Raw genomic sequence first — 24,164 nt, 5'->3', positions numbered from 1 at the left:
TGTCTGTGGCTCAGTTGTAAAGAACCCACCTGCCTATGCAGGAGGCGTGGGTTCGATCCCTGGGTCTGATCCCTGGGTCGGGAAGATCCCCTGGAGGAGGGCAAGGCAACCCACCCCAGCATCCTTGCCTGGGAAATCCCACGGACAGAGGAGCCTGGCGGGCTACAGTCTATGAGGTTGCAAAGAGTTGGACACGACTGAGCATATGCGCCCACACCCTTGTCTTCAGAGCATCTCATCACACCCATGTGGTTTCACAAGGCAAACGTGTAAGCAGAGGTGTAAGCAGCTTCATTTATTCGAGTAAATAGCTTGTAAATAAATCATTGGTAAACATTACAAAATTAAATACATTTTCAAAAGCTTGCCAGTGTACATAAAATTCACAAACATAGTTCTTTTAAAAAATAAAATATGTTCAGAGCACCCTTGATATAAAATGCCTGACCCCTGTCCTCTGACAGGGCCACCTAGAGACACCTTACGGTAGGGAGGGGGGTTTCTATGGGAGGCAGTGGGGGCTTCCCGGAAGACACCAAGAGTTTCTACTCTGACCTTTGACCCCACCCACATCCAGCTGCATTTTGATCCTTCTCCAAGGAGCCAGTATCGAACTGAGAGGGGCTCAGCAGGTGCCCCAGGCTCAGCTCCAAGCAAAGGGATTGGATCGGGGTGCACAATTAGGGCCACAGTCCTCAGCATAAGCCACTGAGAGAAGCCAGAAAGGAAATCTCTACCACACTTCTAAACCAGCCAACGCTCTTGCATCGACTTTCTCCAGCGGAGCTGAGGTTTTTCTCAGTTGTACACCCGCTCATCGCTCAGCTCACCCACCCTGGTCTGATGCCCCCCAGGCACAGAAGTGACCAGATCTACTTCTAAGGAGGAAGATACTGAATCTGCTCACTTCCTTATGACCTGCTTTCATGGAGAGAGAATAATACATGGTATTTGGTAGAAAGCACAGAATGAATTGCTACACGGCGCTTTCTGGTTCCACCGCCAAACACCCCTCACATAGTGTGAACATTTCCCAAGAAATTCGAATAGTCATTCAAAGAAAGGGTTCAGAAAACTTTAAAATACCACAAATGAGGCAATAAGTACATGACCTGGCAAAGCATCCCGATTAACAGAATAATACAAAGTCCATAAATTAAGCCCTTGACCAACTCCACATTGTCGTAGTGTAGCTCATTAAAGATACGCTGAGTTCTTTTCACTTTGGTGCAGAAAGTGAACATTGGAGGTCTCCAGCACTCACACGAAGAAGACCTAGTGGCCTCTTGAAAACACACATGCCATGACCTCCAATAAAAGGACGACCACAAGTTTATTCCATCCGTGTGAAATAAAACTCACATCCACATTTTAACTTAGTTGCCTGTAGATATATACAAGTACAAGAAATTCAACCTCTGTGTCAAATGTACAACTCAAGAAAAAAGTATTACCAAACTAGCTGTAAGAAAACCATCATCCCTGTATCTGGTTTCTCCAAGAAGATGCTGCCTGGTCCAGCCCCTCCTTGCATGTCTGCCTGATTTGATGCTCTCTGGTTGGGCTGAAGCCAGAGTCTGTGATATCTTTGCTATTAAAATATTACACCAACCAAAACTTTAAAAACCAAAAAAGGAACACTCTTGAATAAATGTCTAATAGATACCACCCCTCCCCACCCCCCAAAAAAGTTGCTCATAAGGACAACAGTTCTTTAAGAAAAGTCTTCTTGAAGTCCAAATTCCTTCCTGGGTCTCCAGCAGAGTTCCACCTGGGCTGGAATTATACAGCCTTCTTCTGCGGGGGGCTCAACTTCCTCATGCCTCTTATCCGAGAGAGCAGCTCCTTGATGAACTCCTAAAAGAGATCAGAAGAAGTTATTATGAGAGAGTCACAATATTCAAATAAGGGTTTAAAATCTGCTTGAAGTCACTGACTTCATCTGCAGCTAACCTTAATTGATGAGCTTGGTTGGATGTGTTAACCCAACTGGTACAGTATAGGACATTTTTAAACAAATGAAGATACTTAAACTTCTCACCATCCTGCCTTCTCACTGCTGTACTCTCTTTAAAGAGAAAAAAACCAAGCTGCCTTCACTCATTGACATTATCTACTTGGCCCCTGAAGGCCTATGTGGTTTAGATCAATGTTTCACTAACTTCACTAAATCTTTAGCACTTGCTTACAAATCACCAGGGAAATGTGTGGATTCTGAATGAATAAGTCTGGTTGGGGCTGAAGATTTTGCGTTTCCAACTGGCCATCAAATGATGCCAGCATTAGTCTCTGAACCTCACTTGAAAGAGCTAAACTAGACCCATGGTTTTCACACCACGGGTGTGCACATCAAATCACTGGTGGGGAAGGAGGGCTTATTAAATAAACTCCAGAGTGCTTGGCCCACCCACCCAGAGTTTCTGATTCAGTAGATACAGGCTGTGGCCTGAGAACTTGCATTTCTGACAAGCTTCCAGGTGACACCTATGCTTCTGGTCTCAGGATCTTACTGAGAACCGTGGGTCTAGATCATAATAGAAGTCTCTTGACTTTTTTGGACTGCAAATCACAGTTTGAAAAGAAAAACAAGACACATTTATATATACAACCCAGTACATACAAAAATACATCTGAAATAAAAACTTAAAGAATGAATACTTACTATATGCCACAGACTCTTTTTTTATTCCACTCTAATTTCATTTAAAATGTAATACTGGGGAAGACCCACTAAAATGATGCTGTGACTATTCATGGATCAGAACCCAAAGAACAATCTAGAATAGTTCTCACTTTAAGCCATCAGCAATCTTTCGTTGTTGCCTCATGTGTTAAAGTTTCTGGCTACTAAATAAGTCGCATTTATTAGATAATAATTACTTTGTCTTCCTTTTTTAGATTTGTTGAAACAAAGCTGACAGCCAATCAGACTTTCTGATCAGCAAAGGACAGCCAGTGAGTGACAGAACTGCGCACAGCAGGGACATCCCGGAGCAAAAACGTTAAGGAGACTTCCTTTCTTTTAAGACCTCTGAAAAACAGCTTTCAGACAATCACCCACCAATTACAACCCCCAGCCATAGCTCCCAGACTTCTGGGAGCACAGCCCCTGTGCTTCTATCCATCTCTAAAACATAATATGCTTAAACAGTTAATATATGAGGAGCTGCCATGATTTCTTTTTTAATAATCTTTTTGCTATTATAAAAGTTACATGTGCTTTTTCTAGAAAACCTAGAAAATATAAACCAACAACAATTACTCCTCAGAACGAACCACTATTAACACGTTTTCTTCTATGGAAATTATTTTTACCTAATTAAGATCATACTGTATAAATATATTCTTTATTTGCACTTAGCATTGTGTGTGTGTATTAGTCACTCAGTCATGTCCAACTGTTTGTGACCCCACGGACTCTGACTCTAGCCCACCAGGCTCCTTTGTCCATGGAATTCTCCAGGTAAGAATACTGGAATGGGTAGCCATTCCCTTCTCCAGGGGATCTTCCCAACCCAGGGATCGAACCCAGGTCTCCTGCATTGCAGGCAGATTCTTTATTATCTGAGCCACCAGGAAAGCCCACACCTAGCATTATGTCAAGTCTTGTCCCCACAACATTAAGTAGTCTTTTTAAAAATTAATTTTAATAGTTAAACAGTCCTTTATTATATGGATGTTCTACAATCTGTTTAATTCCTCCATCACTGGATATTTGGCTGGTTTCTGGCTTTTTGAAAGTATAAACAATGCCACAATTAACATCTTTGTGTATAAATCTCTGTTTACAGTTTGGATTATTCCCTTTGGAGAGCTATTCTGTCGTAGGTCAAAGGACATAAACATTTTAATCACCACCATTTCTGAACTTGGACAGAAGACATAAATATGGGTATGACGAGCACTGATCTAAATGACTTTCAACTGAAAACAAAACAAACAAAAAGCCCTAAAAATCTTGTGATCTATACATAGTTATAGCAACCTAGTATACAGAGATGCAAGACTGAAACAAAAGCTTCACATAAAAATGTAACTCTTACTATCCGTAAGATATTTTCTATTTTATTCTATTTTGAAAAAAAATACAGATCAAGATCACTTAATGGTTACCACCCATAGTTTGTAAACACAGTGATCTAGACCCAGGTTATTCAATATATTAACCCCTAACTACATGTGGCTATTTCAATTTAAACTAATTAAAATAAATAAAAATTAAAATTCACTTCCTTGGTCACACAAGCCACATTTCAAATGCTCAGTCACCATATATAATATATTAAATTAGCTAATGGTTATCATATTGAACAGTAGGATTTTTCCATCATCTCAGAAAATTCTATTGAACTGTTCAAGATGACAATACTTGGAATCACAAAACTAGATGCAAAAACCTTGGAGAAAAGTGCAAATAGAGAGGAAAAAAAGGCCAAAGACCATGGTCAGAGGCCCTCTAACAAGTGAGATCTGGCAAAGGCTTGGCGCCAGCAAAGGAGACTGAAAAAGAGGAACCAATGAAATTGGGGGAAACTCAAGAAAGTGTTCTGGTTTTTCTTTCAAAATTTTTTAAAAATTGAAGTATAGTTGATTTACAATATTGCAAAGAAACTGTGTGGTTAAGAAGCCAAAAGAAGAAATTGCTGATGAGAGATTAAGTCAAAGACAAAGATATTGAATCAGGCAAGAAAAGGGCCATTGTGCCCTGGAGGAGAGAAATTTTAATAGAATGGTTGGGAGGGAAGCTCTCAACACTAAAAGGACCCCAGGGACTTTTTTGTAAACAGCTTCACTAAAATATAATTGATATGCCACAAAATACACATAGTTGAAGTATACAACTACTATGAGCATACTATCTGCACAATGAATATAATGGACATATCCAATACTTCCAGCTGATTTTTCATTTTCCTTGATACTCCTCCCCTCCTCCTCTTATTCCTCCTGCCCCAGGAAAACACTGATCTGTTTTCTGTCATTCTAGATTCGTTTGCATTTTCTAGAGGTTTCTATAAATACAATTATAACACTCTATACTTTTTACTCTGGCTTCTTTAGCTCAGCAAAACTATTTTGAGGTTCAGCAATACTGCTGCATGTATTAATAGTTCATTCCTACTTTGTTGCCAATTGGCATACCCCTTCAGAGAAGTATCACAATTTGTTTACCCAGTCACCTGTTGGTGGAATTTGAGTTATTCCCTCTTTGGGGCTTAAAAGCCAGTGTGGAGAACAGTATGGAAATTTCTTAAAAAATTAGGAGTAAAACCACCATGTGATCCAACAATACCACTACTAGGCATATACCCTGAGGAAGCCATAACCGAAAAAGACACATGTATCCCCAATGTATCACTGCAGCACTCTTTACTATAGCTAGGACATGGAAGCAACCTAGATGTTCATCAATAGATGAATGGATAAAGAAGTTTTGATACATAAATACAGTGAAATATTACTCAGTCATAAAAAGGAATGCATTTGAGTCAGCTCCAATGTGGTGGATGAACCTAGAGCTTACCATATAGAGTGAAGTAAATCAGAAAGAGAAAAACAAATATCGTACATTAACAAATATATATGGAATCCGGGAAGACGGTACTGATAAACTTATTTCCAGAGCAGCAATGGTGATGCAGACGTAGAGAACAGATTTGTGGACATGGTGGAGGAAGGAGAGGGAGGGATGAATTGAAAGAGTAACACATTTCAGTCCCTTGGACTGCAAGGAGATCAAACCAGTCAATCCTGAAGGAAATCAGTCCTGAGTATTCATTGGAAAGACTGATGCTGAAGCTGAAACTCCAATACTTTGGCCACCTGATGCTAAGAACCTACTCATTGGAAAAGACCCTGATGCTGGGAGGGATTGGGGGCAGGAGGAGAAGGCGACGACAGAGGATGAGATGGTTGGATGGCATCACCAACTTGATGGACATGAGTTTAAGCAAGCTCCAGGAGTTGGTGATGGACAGGGAAGCTTGGCATGCTGCAGTCCACGGGCTTGCAAAGAGTTGGACATGACTAAGCGACTGAACTGAACTGAACACTGAAACATATACACTACCATATGTAAAATAGATAGCCAGTGGGAATTTGCTGTACGATGCTGTGAGTTCAAATCCAGTGCTCTGTGACAACCGAGAGGGGTAGGATGGGGTGGGAGGTGGAAGGGGAGGTTCAAGAGGGAGGGACATATATATACCTATGGGTGATTCACGTTGCTGTGTGGCAGAAACTCACATAATATTGTAAAGCAATTAAAAAAATAGAAAACTACACAAATCATAAAAAAAGTTGCTAAAAACATCACGTACAAGTCTTTGTATGAAATATGCTTCCACTTATTTTGGGTGAATACCTAGGAGTAGAATAGCTGAGGCATTGATCTATTTATGTATCTATCCTTACACCAATAAGGAAAGTGTAGACTTTTATAATAAGTCTTAAAATGTGGTAATGTTAATCAGCCAAATTTATTAATCTTTTTCAAAACTATTCTAGGTCCTTTAAATTTCCTTAATAATTTTAGAATTGTTTTGCCTGTAAGTGCCTACCAATAAAAACTGGCTGGGTTTTCATTAAGACTGCATTAAATCTATAGATCAATTTGGAGGGAACTGACATCTTAACAATAATAAATCTTCTCACCCATGAAAATAGTATATCTCTGTACCCATTTAAGTCTTGTTTAAGCAACATTTTTGGTTTTCAGTGTACAAATATTATACATCTTCTGTCAGATTTATTCCTAAATATTTAATATTGTTGACGCTACTGTGAGTGGTGTGGATTTAGTTCAATTTTGATTGTTGCTAGTATATAGAAATACAATAGATTTTTATATATTTATCTTGTATCCTGCAAGCTTGCTGAACTCATTATGTCTGGTAACTTTTGGGTATACTCTTGGATTTTCTACATAGACAATCATGCTGTCTGTGAATAAAGATAGCCTGAGTGAATAGCAGAAGAGGGGATAAATATGTTATAGTATACTGTAACAGAATAATGTTATTGCCTTCTTTGGGAAAGACCTGTGTTTGTGGTGCTTACATTCACTTGAAACTCCAAATAACTTGATCTAGGGAGAGAAGAGGAGCCTCAACTAACTTCTTTGCAGTTAACACTTAGTATCTGAGGGGCCTTTATTTGGCAAGGAGAGTTGGTGAGTGACACACTATTTTAGGAAGATAAGGCTGGACAGTTTAAAAATGTTAAATTTTGGAATTATTTAACTCTTAAAAGACAGCAGAGTAATAGAAAGTTCTGTTGCCAAGGTGCCCACTGAATTTTATAAGAAATTTCAGAAGACACTTGAGTGGGGGTAGAGAGACATATGAGACTATAAAACAATATAGTCTCATGACCTGGGAGGCCCAGAGACCTTTCTAGGTTTCCTACGAGGTGAAGACATAATGACTAAGATACTAGCCTTTTCTTTCTTCTTCTTCCTTTTTTTATCATTCTCAAATAAACAGTAGATTTTCTAACCAGTGGAAAGCAGATGCCCATAAGAATCTAGTGTCTTAACAAACAGACCATGTCAGTTTTGTATTCATAAATTATAGTAAAGAGGATTATATACATTTAAACAATGTTATTGCACAGGAATGCAATAAAAATGAATAAACTAGAGCCTTCTGTATGAGCATGGACAAATCTCAGAAGTCTCATGTTGGGCACAATAAGCAGGCTGAAGAAGAAAAACTACAAAGTATCATTTATATAAAGGATGCAAGATAATCCTGAGCACACTTGTCACTCCTACTTGGCTGCATGAATCCAACTCCTTTTTGTTTTCCTAGCATGGTGCATAATACAGGAGGTGCTCAGCAAAGGTTTGTAAAGCCAAGAAATATGTACATGAAGCAATTAATCCACACAGCGAGGCATTAAAGTGAAGCAGCAGGGAGAGAAAACACGAGAATCTCTATATATCAATGGAGGAGGCTGGAACGGTACAAAGTATTAACTGGCCCCAGCTACTCTGGAGGAAGGTTCCAGAGGTTCTCCTTTCAGCGCTGGAACACTAGGCCACCTGGGAGAGTTAGGGAAGAGGAGGAACACTTGGGGGAGAGTGGAGACTAGGATGCTGGAGGTGGGGAGGGCAGCGAAGAGAGGAGAGGTTTGCACAAGCACACACACAGAAGAGATCAAAGAACAACAGAAACATCTCCAGTGACCCTGGAAACCTGACTCAATGACATGAGGCCATCGGATTTACAGAGAGACTCCTAGGAAAGAAAAGGCAAAGCAGGCTTCTGAGGGGACCTGGCAGCTTCGTGAAAACAGAAGGTCCGTCCTCGCTCTGGAGTTTGGGCGGTATGGGCTGGCACGGGGCATGGCCTCGCGGTGGCCACACTCTGAGCTCTCGTTCCTAATTCCTCCTGGGCCCCGTGGCTTTCAGCTGCCACCCTTTCTCGCCTGCTGGGGTCTGTGCCAGAGGCGGCAGATGGATGCGCACTTTGCAATTATCACCAGAGCCAGGCGTCTGCGGCCCTTCCCTAGTCGCTCGGAGTGACTCATCTGTTAGTGATGACATTGCGCTGCTTCGGGTGGGTCCATCGGAAAGTGGGAGAAGGAGAAATCTGGGTGTCACTACAGACCGCTGCTGTGTGCGTGACTAAGCTGCACTCACTCATGTCGTTCTTTCAAGCGTTTCAAGTCATTGGAAAAGATAAACAAGATAAATGGATATTATGACGCAGCCCTTTGATGAGAAATATTTCCCAACAAACAGATTTTTCCAAAGAAATGCTTAAAACTGCCGCTTGGTGAATGATGTCACCAATGAGAACGATTGTGTGCCACATGCAAGTTCTGACAAAGGGCGCCCAGCAGAACTCTGAGGGCTTTACCTGCTTGTCCAAAAAATACCACCCACTGCTTAGGTGGCGTGAAAAGAAACAGCAGGGGAGGATTCTGAAGGCTGGAGCCCATGAGGATCAGCAACTTCCCGTGTGCCTCCTCTTTGTCACCCCAGTCACTGCACCAAGCATTTCCTAAAAAGGCACATTCGGGGACCATCTGTCCCTGAGCCTCGCTGCCAAACGATGGCAAATCAAGTCAACTTGCACCTGTTTTATGTAGCTACCTGACACTCCTTCCAAAAAGCCTGGCATTCAACAGATGACATGGGAATCAGGCAAGTTGTGATTGGTAGACATGGAAGAATTTCATTTTTTTAATCGACGTGTAATTGACATACAACATTATATTAGTTTCAAGTATACGACATAATGGGCTTCTCTCATAGCTCAGTCGGTAAAGAATCTGCCTGCAATGCAGGAGACCCGGGTTTGATTCCTGGGTTGGGAAGATCCTCTGCAGAAGGAAATGGCAACCCACTCCAGTATTCTTGCCTGGAGAATTCCATGGACAGAGGAGCCTGGCAGGCTACAGTCCATGGGATTGCAAGAGTTGGACACGACTTAGCAACTAAACCACCATAAGACATGATACATGAATATATCGCAAAGTAATCATGACAGTAAGTCTGGTTAACATCCATCACCACACAGTTACAATTTTTTCTCTTAGCAACTTTCAAATACACAAAACGGCACTGTGAACTGTAGTCACCAGGCTCTATGAGAAGAATTTCAAGATCCAGCAAAGATTAGATATGTGAGAACAATGGAAGGGTAGGCAGTGCATGCCTCTTCTTAAACATGATGGCAACACCTGAAAACTATTCCAAATGGCAAAATGTCCTCCCTCAACGAACCAGCTAAGCATTCAAAAATCACACTGTAAACTTTCATTGGCTTGACTGTCCGGGTCACACAGGACGCCAAAGGGGCAGGCGGTGAATCCGTCCTGATGAACGTGGCTTTGGGGGCGAGCCCATCCCTGTGTGACCCTGGGATTTGCTCTCCTCAGTCGGTGGCATTATTCAGCAGCACCGGGGCCTTCATCACTCAGCACTGAAATACTTCACTTCCCCGTCTTTTGGGGGGTGGGGGAGGGGAGAGGGTTTTTCTTCAGAGAAGTTCATTTGCCGACAGAACCACACCAGAACTGATCCTATTTTTCATGATCTGAAGAGAGGCTTATGAATCTGTTTTGGGTGAGGGTTTGTACCTGCTGTGCTTATAATGACTTCTGCCAGCGTACATTCCTGAAGGCCTTAACTGCATCCTGGTTCCCCCTCCTTTAACTTAAAAACCACTGACACTATTTTGTCCATTTATTTCCTTGACTATCCACCATTAAAGATTAATTTGCTCTGCTGATGAGAGCGGTCTCATGAATCTATTTTAGAGATTCAAACCGCTGCTCTTAGATTAATTTATTTTGTACCCAAATTCTAACCTTTTTGTATATGCAGCAGAACAGTTCATTTGCCCTCACCAGATCCAACCTAACTGGCATTTAATTCTTCCTTCACTTACTAATGGGTTTCTCACACACTGTACACCTGCAATTCACACCACATAAAGTCCAAATAAGTAATCCAACTCCAATAAATAATCCATGGACTACACTCAGCAGAATTCCCATTTCATAATCCCTAAGAAAACTAATTTCATCAAGGCTTCTATTATCAATGAAGGACAATATTATTTAGTACAAACACCTGAATCTTGTCTAAAGGAAAGAAATCCATTTCTAAACTGTTTGAGACTTGTGTGATTGTGACTCCCTTTGCTAAAGATATAGAAATCAAAAATCATGTGTCAAATTGCCTTTAACATAGTTTTTCTCTTGCCCAGATAAATCTAAACACAAGAAGAAAACATAAAGCTGATTTTAATATAGGGTTGATTAGCTTTTAAAACATGATCATGGTGTCACATGATCATTCATTTTGAATTTAATAGAAAAAGAAAAGGCCATAAAAGCACAATCAATCACTGGAAAATGCCAACTGTTTAAAGTCACTGCCTTTTAAAGCCTCTACCTCCTCCACTGAGTCTTTTATAAAATAATAATCATTAATGTCTGGGGGGAAGGGGACCATCCAATGGCAAGACGCATGTGGTTCTTCCAGCAAAGCCAAAAAATAAGGTAAATAAATAAATCTTCTTTAAAAATGAGTCCAAAAGTCAGCTCCAACATGTCCTGGCTCTTTCTCCCTGGGCAGAAGAGGCCTGGAGCCTAAAGAGCCCTAATGAAAGTGTGTGAACAACTGACATACTGGGACTAAAATCCTTTTGGCCACTAGATAAAGCTTCCCATGTTTCTGGCTAATCAATCTGAACTCTTTATGATCTACCTGCCCAATTACTCTAACACATAATTAGGCTATTGTAGCCAATGGTTCCAACGGCTAGAATGTCGTTCCTATCTGACTCCAGTCTTTCTTTGTAATTTCCCAATTCTTACCCTTCAGAGACATCATTCTGAAGGTGACAGTTTTCAAAGGGTAGATTTCAACTCATTAATCTCACATTCTTGTTCTACTCCTTTTCCCAGCCCTAAACAGCAGTCTTTTTTGAGGAAATCCCTTGAGAAGCTAGATGAAAAGTTTTCCCTGCATGCAGGCTCTCAGATCTATTAAACAAGCAAAACGGCAGCCTCCTTGGCTTTTTCCAGCAAAGTACAGATCCCATAAAATCACTCTCCATTCAGCAATTTGGTTTCTAACTTAGAGAACCATGGGATAAGCTGACACCCTGGCACTTCTGTCATTTTATCCCCATTTTAAAATTTTTTGAGCATTGAAATTCTCACCATAGTGGCTGTGGCCTTTTAAGAGATTGATCTTATTTTCTATTTATTATTTAATGTTTATTTATTTATTTTGGCTGCACTGGGTCTTAGGTTTGGCATGTGGGATCTAGTTCCCTGACCAGGGATGGAACCCGGGCCGTGCATTGGTAGCGTGGAGTCTTAGCCACTGGACCACCAGGGAAGTCCCTAAGAGATTGTTTTTAAACCGGACACACATGTTCGCCACCCTCTCTAAGTCCCTAGATTACAGAAATCTTCTATAAATATTTGTTGAATGGATGAACAAAGAGAACATAGCAAAACACCAAGCCAAACTTCCTCCAGCCACTCACACCGACTCTCCTAGTTTACATTTTCTTTCTGCTGCAGTCAGCTCAGTAATCAGGGCTGGGAGTATTTCCATGTACGCATAAACTGAACAATATTTTAAATGACAGGTTAAGATACTAAATGGTGGGTGTGAGTAGGAAGGTGACAATGGCCAGCACCAAAGCCTATCAGAAATGTAAGATGCAGTCACTGTGACATCAGAGCAAGGAAAGCGAATCTGCCTTCCTACCAACACACAATGAACAACAGGGCAGACCCGTCCTGCTGAAAACACTGGCCAATTCCCATTTGCAAACAATAATTAGACATCCTTCTTCTGTACCGTCACATGGCATGACATTTCTATGACCCAGCCAACTACTGGGACCAAAGATGCCTCTCACCGCCTCCTCACAGACTGAGTCATCCTGCGTGAACTTCTCATGCGTATCAATGGACAGACTCTGATGGCTAAGATGATAGGTAATACCTCAACCTCTATTTCACAAAAAAGAAATAAATCCAGAAAGAAAAATCTGATGTTTATTAGACAGCAACGGCACAGCCACCTTTAACTATAAAAAAGAGATTTCTAAAAGTCCGTAAGTCCAACTGGCAATTCTCTTAACAGATGGTAAGAGAGACGCCCTCCAGCCCATATTAAATGCAATTTCTTTCCACCATCCCAGTCAATGGAAGTGTTCCTCTGTGATCCTGAGATTTGAAAACCATCCAAAGTGACACTGAGCAACAGGAGAAGAAGCTTCCCCCTAGCCTGGCTAGTTGGCCAAGACATCCCCATCCTTGATTTCTACAAAGCCCACTGTGTGCATGGTCAGTGACTCAGTCATGTTCAACTCTTTGCAACCACATGGACTGTAGCCCGCCAGGCTCCTCTGTCTGTAGGATTTTCCAGGCAAGAATACTGGAGTGGGTTGCCATTTCCTACTCCAAGGGATCTTCCTAAACCAGAGATTGAACAAGTGTCTCCTGTGTCTCCTGCATTGGCAGGTGGATTCTTTACCTCTGAGCCACTTGGGAAGCCCTACAAACTCCACTTGCATCCTTCAAATCCAAGTAATAACCAAAGCAAAATTACTTATTTTCTTCATGTTTTATATAGAAATATCCTTTTTCTACCTATTTTCTATCCTATTTTCTACCTATCAGCTCTATTTTAGTATCAACTACATCAGAAATGGCATTTATTGAAGTGGAAAAAATGAAAGCACCATTCTGACTAGTCAATCACTAATCCATTAGTGTGGGGACTTCAGTTACACTGCTGTGTTTTCTAAAGGGCCCAAGTCAGGAAAGATTTAAATGTCAGGAGTCCACAGTTTGGCATATGAATCAAAATGGGGAAATACAAGTCTCTTTCTTCCTAGCCAGGGACCCACACGGGATGAAACCACGGACCCAAAGTCTGTGACAGAACAATATCACTTCTGTGAAATCAGAAGATTCTTTCAAACCTGCTCTTCAAATTAAATAATGCAAGAATATCATTATCAGTGAATTTGGGCATTTTATGCGATTAATATGTAATGGAGAAGTATTGCCTTATATGGAGCCAGATTCAACCAGCATGTGGCAAGCTTCATGTTACGTGCTTTCCTACGTACCCTGACTTCTCTACTTATTAACTACGTCACCTGAGGCAATTTACACAGGCTGTTCTGTGTCTCAACTGAGGATCATAGTGCCAACCTCATAACTCTGCTGTGAAGATGAAATGATTAATACATGCATTAGATCAGTGCCTGGCATGTGCTCAGAGATGACTAAGCTATTAATATTGTTGCTATCACTAATAATATTTTCATTGCAAATAGCCCTTACTAAAATCTAAGGAGGTGGTTATTACTACCTCCATTTTCATAAAGGAGGAAAAGGAGGCTCAGAGAGGTTGAGAAAATTGCTATAAGTCACACAGGTTTAGTGCTGGTATAAGACTCTAGATTCAAAGTCCAGTCTTCTTTCCACTCCCTGCCCCCCAGCCCCACCACTGCCAACTCATCTTCTGCAATGAGACTATAAATAGATCTGTCTGATTCAGCAAAGACGGTTTCCTTACATTTCTAACTTCAAAGAGGCATAATAATTGTATGTAAAATTCTTTTGATCAAAAAATAGTACCTCCAGAGAAGGCGGCTTGAAAAGGAACATCATTAATTGTGAGGCATTTAGCTGAGATAAGTCAAAGTCCTTTAATGTCCTACATGTCTTGCTGTGTCAAGCAGCTTAGGAAGACTGGCAGGATGGAGAGAAAGAGCACAAGATCAGGTGTCAGAAACTCAAGGATAAGTCGCGGTCTCTCTGCTCACTGCTGCGAGATCTTAGACAAGTCACCCAAATTCTCTGCTTCAAGTGATGGTTGTGAGGATTAAATAAGATAATACTTGTTCCCTCAGTATGAACTCTAGAGCTCGGGGGAAACACAAGCTATTAATTTTATTATCACAATCCAGGTGCCAGTGAAATCTGTTTCTTATGCACATAAGCTTAAAGACAAAACTATCCAAACTTTTCTGAAATGATCCTTTAATACATCAATGACCTTGACTGAAATTCCCCAGTGTTTTACACCATTTCCATTCCTAGGAACCATGAGCTAAAAAAGCGGGCAAGATAGGCTCCATCATAAACTACAGCACCTTTTCCTTCCTTCTTCCTTTGGGACTCCGAGGAACATTCAAATACCACATCCTCTCATCTCATAAGCCTCTTCAAAGAGACCAGCTCAGTTCAGCTGCTTAGCATGTATGACTCTCTGCGACCCCATGGACTGCAGCATGCCAGGCTTCCTTGGTGTGGAAGTTGGAGTTCCCTGATGTGGAGTTCCCATCACCAACTCCCAGAGCTAGCTCAAACTCATGTCCATCTCAAGTTGGTGACGCCATCCAACCATCTCATCCTCTGTCATTCTCTTCTCCTCCTGCCTATAACCTTTCCCAGCATCAGGGTCTTTTCCAGTGAGTCAGTTCTTCACATCAGGTAGCCAAAGTATTGGAGTTTCAGCTTCAGCATCAATCCTTCCAATGAACATTCAGGATTGATTTCCTTTAGGATGGACTGGCTTGATCTCCTTGCAGTCCAAGGGACTCTCAAGAGTCTTCTCCAACACCACAGTTCAAAAGCATCAATTCGTCAGTACTCAGCTTTCATTATGGTCCAACTCTCACATCCATACATGACTACTGGAAAACCCATAACTTTGACGATACGGACCTTTGTCAGTAAAGTAATGTTTCTGCTTTAAGGAATACAATTATTGCAGGAGGAAAAGACCCTCCATCTCATTTAATTATGAGGAGTGTAAACACTTTTCTCCCTGAACATTGCAAAACCTGAGGGAAAGAGGCGGAGGGCTCTCATGCATATCCAACCTTTCTTACCTAAATACCAAAAGATGCACTTCCCCACCCAGAAGAACTGAAGAAAAAAGGAATGATAAGTGAGTAAGGGGCATGTCTACACCCACCAGCCTGCATCTACTCTCAGCAGCCACCCCCCACCCCCACATCACATGTTAATTCATCGGCATAATTCATCACTTTTCCTGACTAAGATTCCACTAAGCTTGTCCAACCCTTCGCAACAATTCGATACTGCTCTCCAAATATCTAATTGTTTTAACTCTTAATTTCCCAACTATGTATAAATAAAGGAGTTCTAGTCCCCAAAGAGCTAAAGGGTGAGGTCACCTGCTGCCTTTCTGTCCTTACTTCAACAAAGCCTAAAGTCAGATTATCAACCCTCAGATAGGAGTTTACTGGGTCAAATCTTAAAAAAAAAACAAAACAAAAAACAAAAAACAGACAAACAGAAAAACCTCTCCAGAAAAGAGATGTCAAACAGCAATAGTTTGAGAAGCCCCCTGTTCCAAATGTGTGTGTGTGTATGTATATGCGCTCAGTCGTGTCTGACTCTCTGCAACATTATGGACTATAGTCTACCAGGTTCCTATGTCCATGGGATTCTCCAGGCAAGAATACTGGATTGGGTTGCCATTTTCTCCTCCAGGGGATCTTCCTGAGCTAGGGATAGAACCTGCGTCTTCTGCATCTCCTGCATTGGCAGGCATATTCTTTACCACTGAACCACCTAGAATGCACCCCCCTCTCCATACCCACATACAATGAAAAAAAAAAAAAATCTGATTTGCAACCTGGTCACTCCACGCTGAGACCCACCAATGGACAAGTTGTGCTCATACACACAGATTCCAATCAGCTTACTGAGTCCTAACATTCAAACATGAATACACTGCCCAGAATTAGCAAGGATGGACAAAAACAGAGAGAGAAAAAATGTGATTCAGAGAAAAAAGAGAAAATGAAGAGAGCAGCATAATCTTCAAAAGGAAACAAAACATTGACTGATATCCTCAAGGAGAAAAAAGAAATAAATGCATCCATAATATGAGAAGAAATACTCAAACAAAATAGTGAACAGTGAACAAGAAAGAGTTCTTGAATATTAAAAATAAGATAGCTGAAATTTTAAAATATCAATTAAAAGTAGAGAAGATAAAGTCAGGGAAATCTTTCAGAAAGTAGAACAAAAGATCAAAGAGGTGAAAAACAAAAGGAAAAAGATAAGAAGTTAGAGGCTCCATCTAGAAGAGGTAACATCTAAATAATAAGAGAGCCAAAAATATAGAATACCGAGGGGAAAAATTGATAAAAATAATAAATATTAAAAAAATTAGTTTTGAAGAGCTGAAAGGCATAAATCTTCAGACTAAAAGAGTTTACAAAGTACCCAGCATATGAACAGAAAAGGACCCACACTAGAGCATATCATTGTAAAATTCCAAAATATAGAGATAATCCAGGTTAACTGAAGGGAAAAGAATAGGTCACCTAGATTCTGAGAATGGAAAAGGCTTCTGAATTCTTAACAACTGAAGTAATACAATAGAATAATGCCCTTAAAATTGAGTTTTAGAAATGAATTTTATCTAGAATTCTATACCATCCAAACTATCAATCAAGATATATTTTCATATATGCAGGGATTCAAAAAATTTACCTTTTATACATCCTTTCCCAAAAATCTATTGTAGGACGATGTACTCAAATTTAAATGAGGAAGACAGATTTAAGAAACAAAGCATCTGACAGGGGACAGCAGTGAACAGAAGTCTCAACACAATAACTACTCAGCAGACCCAGAGAATAACTTCTCCATATTGTTGCAAAGGGATTCCAGGAGGAAAGCCTGGTGTGGAGTGATAGTAATGATGTGTTTGAGCATATAAAAAATATACTACATAGACAAAGATTCCGGAGAGTTCAACAAAAAAAAATACCAATAGGCACTAGACAAAAATAAATGACAAGGTACTTATCAACTCCAGGAAAAACAAATGGCTATGCAAGAGAGAAACATTGGCAATATTTCACTGTTTGACTTATCAGTGAAAAACATTTATTTAAATCATGGTACTGTTAATCTTGACTACTGAGTTAATACAATACTGTTAAATAATTTTATTGAGGGGATGGAAGGAAATGAATTGTGTGGCGAGTAAGAGATCTATCATATTCTTCTTAAGTCAAGGAGTGAAAAAAAGTGGTAAATGCATACTTAGCAATATAAGAGTAAACAGCAGGGAAACAGCCAAAATTGTTGTTATACAAAGATACATAAATATAAAATATATACCTCTAGGGAGGGGAACTAAGGAATGTGAAAGACATGGCTACTTTTTCACCATAAGCCTGTTTTTGGTTTTCAAAATTATGAATATATATATCGCATTGATTAAAATATATATGTGTATATATATATATATATATATATGTTTTGATACCTAAAAAATCTAAAATCTCTATGAATACAGTATGTAATAAATATAAGGGAAAACGGAGATTGTAAGAATAAAGTTCAAATAAGAAACTGACTTCAAGCCAAACGATCCTAAAATCTCCCATTCATTTTAATTTTACATACTCTTTAAAACATGCTCTCCTCTCCCTTTGTAGTTATGCCACTTCAAAAACAGAAGTCCTCTCATTATTGCATTGATATTGTAAATTAACTTCAAAACATCTGATAGATCTTCTAATTTCTCTTATTTATCATAGGAGCAAAGTGAAAATACTTCTTTTACAAATATTTTCCTAAATGATCAAATCCTTAATTTGTACATGGGTCACTAGAGTATTCATTAAATGTTTTGGTCTGATCAAACTAATATCAGTGTTTTACATTAATGCTTATGTTCTTGACAAATATCCACATGAAGCATAAAATTTATCCTTCCAATAAAGGCAACCATTCAACTATAAATGACAGAATCAGCTTTAAGCTTTTTAAAAATACATACCTCTACACTAATAGAATGTATTCTCCAGTTATAAATCTAAAATTTTTACTAAAATGATTCCAAACCTTCTTATAATTTCCTTTGAAGTTTGGCTTTTATATGATATAAAAGCATGCAACACACCCAATTCTATTAGTTTTAAGTCTTCTAGAACCAGACACGTTTAGGTTTACAAATAAGGAAGTCAGTGTTATTCAAACACATGCACTTCACTTATAATGGCTACTTAGTGTACACATAATCAAAACTACTTATTGTGGTTCCACTTTAAAAATAGAGAAATTGATTTAATTAAAAAAAAAAAGAAGAAAAAAGCCAGCTCAAACTTGACATTTAGGGAAAGTGATTTGCTTACCTCTGTTGGTTTGTAGCAGTCTACAAGAGCTTCCTAGAAGAAAACACACAGAAGTTTTATTTTAAAATTCAACATCATTTAAGTGAAATCATCTCATTTTTATAGCATTATTCTTAATAGGGTAAATCAATATTTCATACTGACTACCAAGAATCATACTGTATTTCAGTATCTGTTAGCCCTCTGAAGACACAACGTTGTACCTTTCATTTGCACTCTTCAGAATACACACATATACATCTGTCCTTCGGGCTGCCTATGTGGTTCATAATAATCTGGATACACTTAAGGTGAGACAGCCTGTGAGAGATGGTGACAGTCACACTGGGCGTGGGGAATGAGAGCCTGGCTGTGATTCAACCACAAAGTAGCTTGTCTCACCTCTGCAGGCTTTGGTTGTCCTCCCCTGAGAACCAGCCAGGGTGATCTGATGGCAGTTAAAGCCTCTTTCAAGTAATTATTTTTTAGAAAAAAATTTTATGTCATTACATTTTCTATAGAACTGGTACCTGGGGTTTTTTGTTTGTTTTTGTTTTGCTTTTTGTAACTTTCATAACCGGGATGCTATCATCTCCCAACTAAATTTAACAACAAGAAATAATCATTAAACTGAGACTGCTCACCACTCAAGGGGCACCAGTAATTATTAACACACTAAACACATTAACACATTCAAACTTGTCCTTTGCTTGCCCCTAGTGATCATTTGTCATCAGTGATAACTAACAGCCATTAATAGTAATTATCAATGAACAGTGAGAACCATAGGAGGTCAAAGGTTAATTGGTTTTAGAAACTCCCAAATGCAGATTTTAAAATGATAGATTTGACTTCCTGTGGAAAGGGAAATAAGTATTTTTTTTGCTCTGGACAAAGGAAGGGGGGGGGCGGTATCTCAATATCCATTGTATTAGGTGAGCATGCTCCAATAAAAGATATTTTATTAGAATTATGTTGCAAGCAATCTTATCTAGGAATGAATTTCATGAATGCTATAATCCACAACTGCAAGACCAGAATCCTGGGCTTAGGTATTCCAGTTCTAGCTCAGTCCCTCTCCTTCTCATACAACTGTGGGACATGCCTTTCTTCTCTGGCAAATGGATCTCTGCAGGCAGAACCATCTTTCTCCCAAGAAGTTGGAGCTGGAGAAACTCACATCCATAAGGTGATTTAAGATCTGACTATAGTCAGGTCCTTTGGGCTGTTTTATCTCCAGATATGCAGTTTATGTGGGTGAACACTCAGCATCCTACTGATTCCCTCTGCAACCTGCCACTGCCCAAGCGCTGGCGCCAACACCACCCCAGGGCAGGATGAGTGAGAGCCATGCTCTGGGGACCCAAGTGGATTCAAGCATTCATCAAAGGATCTAGATTTTGAATACTACTTACCCGTAATTTTAAAGCCCTCTCTTCTTCACTGTCTGCATCAAGAAGATCATCAATGTCAATTTCCACATCTGGCATTTCTTCTTCCTGGGGAACAAATATGGAAACATTCTATTTAGTGAGATACTGCACTTTATCTAACCAATGGCGTTGAGTCATATAGATGTGCTGACAATTAATGGGGGTGGGGGCACAGGGAAGAGACTAGGAGGAAGAGGAGGGAAAGAAGAAGGAAGGGGAAGTAGGAAAGAGAAGAAAAAGGAAGAAGAGGTGGGAAGGGGAAAAGGAACAGAAGGAGGAGTGGGAGCAAAGGAGACATTAGAGTCACAAAGCATAGACACTAATGCTACCTCAACAATGATGATTTTCTACTTTCTGGGAGGAAATTGCCTTTCTGAGTATTTAATGGGGGGGGTTGATCAATTATAGGAAGAGTAGTGTGACTTGCAGTTTCCTACTGAACATCGACATTTCTTTGGCGACTACCTGGTCTTTTTTTTTTGGAGAGTGGGTGGGGGTGGGGGGACATGGATCTGCATCTCCCTTCCCAGCTCTGGGTCTGGAAAAACCTGAGTCCAGGGGTTTCTGAGCCAGGGCTCTTGGGTCAATGTCACCCCAGCCCCAGTTATAGACTCAACTCAGATCAGGGGGAAAAGAAGTTCTTTCAACAGCAGCATCCCGGCTGGAGAGTGGGCTGAGGGAGCCCGTTACCTAGAAACTGCTGCAACCATTGTGCAACCGTGAAGGGAGAGTCTGACTCGTGGTGGGCAGACGGGAGAAGTAAGGAAAGAGGGTTCTGAAAAATGTCGCCGAGTCGAACCACCTCTGAAGCCCACCGACATCCCAGTAGAGCCCTATTATTGGGAGTCAAGTTTAAAATTCCTGCAGCCAAGGACATCCTGTCCACAACAGAGGGCGAGGAAGTCCAGCAGCAATGCGGTGAGAGACCTCCTGATCTGGAATCTGACCTCCAGTGCCTGGTTAATCCCGGCTACCTCTCCTCTCGCCTACCTCTTCCCCACATCTTGGTCTGAGAAAGCGGAGAGAAAGATCGCATTTAGAAGAGTGCTTTAATTTTGCACTTGCCGTGAGGAGTCACCTGCCTGCCAACTCGTCCCAGCCCCAGGGATGGCGAGGAGTATTTACAGAAGTCAGAGAGAAACCTGTGTGGGGACACCTGTGCGTCCACCTGGGCTTTGCTGCTCTGTGCCAGCCACCTTGTCTGGTCCTCAGAGGCAAGGCTGACTTTCTGAGAATTTCCTTTCTAGCAAAGCGCATCCACTAGGTAATGGTGCCCAACCGTTCTTTTTCCTGCTCCTACACAAAAGTGAGGACCCAAGTGTTTTGAGGAAACTGAGGCAGATGATATACTACTGTGAAATAATAAGAAAATGTTTATTGCTGTCTGTATCCCACTTCCTGACACAGAGCTCTTCAAACCCTTATAAATAGTGAAAGTGAAAATGAAGTCACGTCTGACTCTTTGCAACCCCATGGACTGTAGCCCACCAGGCTCCTCCATCAATGGGATTCTCCAGGCGAGAGTACTGGAGTGGGTTGCCAGGCAGTGGACTGCCCTGGATCTTCCCAACCCAGGGATCGAACCCAGGACTCCCACATTGTAGGCATATGCTTTACCATCTGAGCCACCAGGGAAATCCTTGTAAATCCTTGCAAATAGGGGTGCTGACTATTGTGGGTTTTTTTTTTTTTTTTACTATTATAAGATATGAAGTCGATATTGGAAAGTTCAGATAAAGCAGAAGGAAAGCTGAACCCAAAGTAGAGGGAGGTTAGTTTCATTAAAGTTAAAATCTCTTTTAAATTTTTTAATAATACTAACAAAAAATGGGAAGGAAAAAGCAAGTCTCCTTAGAGAAGTCAAATGACCTCAGAAGTGGGGAAGAAGGATTCTTGCTGGAGAGTAGCGGTAGGAATAAAATTAAAACATAATCACCTGGCCTTTCAGGGCATCAGAAAAGCAGTACAGGGTTGGAGGTGTGCATCTGCCTATAGGAATATTTGACAGTACCTTCCCGGCCCTAAGACTCAGGCTACATGAGGCAATGAACACAGCATCACTGTGCTCCATTTAGAGCTGGCTAGGTTGCCGTGCCTTTTCCCTCCTTCCCTGGAAGCCATCCAGCCCACATTTTTATCGAGCCAGTCTGTCTCTCAGAGTGGTACAGAGCCACTCTTTCAAATGAGATACCATTTTTAAGCTCTCCCCAGGGCTTTGGAACTGTGGTGCTGGAGAAGACTCTGGAGAGTCCCTTGGACTGCACAGAGATCAAACCAGTCCATCCTAAAGGAGATCAGTCCTGAATATTCATCGGCAGGACTGATGCTGAAGCTGAAACTCCACTACTTTGACCACCTGATGTGAAGAGAACAGACTCCTTGGAAAAGACCCTGATGCTGGGAAAGACTGAAAGCAAGAGGAGAAGGGGGTGACAGAGGATGAGATGGTTGGATGGCATCACTGACGCAATGGACATGAGTTTGAGCAAACTCCAGAAGATGGGGAAGGACAGGGAAGCCAGGCGTGCTGCACTTCATGGGGTCGCAAAGATTCGGACAAGACTGAGCAATTGAACAAAGGGCAGAGCAGAGAGATGGGGACGGACGTGGCCTCCACCAGGGGGAGGATGCCGGAGGACCCCAAGGCTGCACTCCACTCAGTCAGGATGCTGGGGAGGACCACACTGACGCTCCCCTGTGTGGGTGCCAGCCTCCCTGTTCATCATCTACCTTTCACACTGGTATTTTCTTGCTCCAGGGCTGCCTGTGCTGGCTTCCTATATTGTGTATATTTGACATTGTGGCTGAAAGGAAGGCTGTGGGTGGAGAGGGGAGCCGTTTGGGGAGAGCCCCAAAGAGCGGTGTGGCTCTCAAGGGGCTGCCAGACTTTCCAGAGTGAAAGGACTGGTGGGAACCGAAACACCAACAAAGAAACTCACTAGATGAAGGAACAACTGGCAGCCCATGAACACGGATTGCAGCTGGGAAGCCACAGCGTGGAACAAATGACTCCTGAACACATGGACCCTCCCTGGGGCCAGTGAATACTGAAGTCATGGCACACACGGTGAGGATATTCTAGCAAATGTGGTGCAAGATTAATTCACCTATGCCCGCAGCTCAGCACGACTTTAATAACCACCATGTAAGGGCAAAACACCCAGAGCCCATTTCAGCTGATGCTATTCAAGAAAAACCAAGTAAACGTGATAACCCCACAAGTTTCCATCTGTGTAACAGTCTATACAGCCTTGCTCTAAGTTCCCTGACTCCTCTCTCAAAGCAGTCATTTGGGTTCAGTGGTTTGGGTGCAAAGTATGCATTTATGTCACGGTTTAATGAAACCAAGTAGAGGAAACAGGATATAGAGACTCGTTCAAGTAATCACAGCTGAGGGAAGCTCCGTGTCTGCTCTTCTGAAAGGAAATAAAAGAAGAAGTGAACAATGCCCTCGTCAGCATAGCACAGCACAGGTTTCCCCGCAAACATCGTTCAGCTTTGAGGCCAAATTTGGTCAAACAAGCTTTTACTTGCTCAGCGGCAGAGTCTCGCCCACACGGCAGCGTCTGCAATTAGGTCTCCTGTCACCACGACTGTACTGGGCTCCCCAAAGGTTCTGACCTTATGCGACCCATTTCCCCCACCCTTGAGGTCTGGGCCATCCAACGTGGTCACCACATGTGGTATTTATGTTTAAATTCACTAAGATGAAATAGAATTCAAAATCTGGTTCCCTGGACATCTCAGCCACATTTCAGGGCTCAGCTGCCACACGTGGCAAGTGACATGGGGTTTTTCATTTCACTGGACACCACAGCCCTAGGGTCCACTCATCCTCTGGCCCAGACAAAGCAAAGCCCCAAAGAAAACAGCCAGCATCCCAAGGTCACCGCCATGCCCCAAGGGCAGGTAGCTGGGCAATCCTGGGCTTGGCTTTCTAAGTGGGAAGGTTGATGCAAACTAAGTATTCACTCGCTGAGTAATTATAGTGAATCACTAGGCATCAGCATTTTCTACCAACCTATGGGCTTCTCAGGACCCCCACCTGCTTCTCTCAGAGGCCAGGAGG

The 24,164-nt window shown here is 41.4% G+C and overlaps 1 protein-coding gene across 1 annotated transcript in view; it reads right to left on the bottom strand.

Moving 5' to 3' along the window:
• Positions 1-280: 280 nt before the first annotated feature.
• PPP1R14C (protein phosphatase 1 regulatory inhibitor subunit 14C) overlaps positions 281-24,164 on the bottom strand; it is an 80,379-nt gene continuing 56,495 nt past the window's right edge. Inside the window, exons 2-4 of the mRNA XM_043456849.1 lie at positions 20,078-20,161; positions 18,684-18,716; positions 281-1,857 (exon numbers count right to left, since the gene is read on the bottom strand). Of these exons, the coding sequence (XP_043312784.1) occupies positions 1,783-1,857; positions 18,684-18,716; positions 20,078-20,161 (192 nt within the window). The 3' untranslated portion in view covers positions 281-1,782. The remainder of the gene's footprint in view (positions 1,858-18,683; positions 18,717-20,077; positions 20,162-24,164) is intronic.

Source organism: Cervus canadensis, chromosome 33, assembly GCF_019320065.1.
Source record: "Cervus canadensis isolate Bull #8, Minnesota chromosome 33, ASM1932006v1, whole genome shotgun sequence".
In the NCBI taxonomy this organism is placed as follows: Eukaryota; Metazoa; Chordata; class Mammalia; order Artiodactyla; family Cervidae; genus Cervus; species Cervus canadensis.
This window is presented reverse-complemented; position numbering and strand designations above follow the sequence as displayed.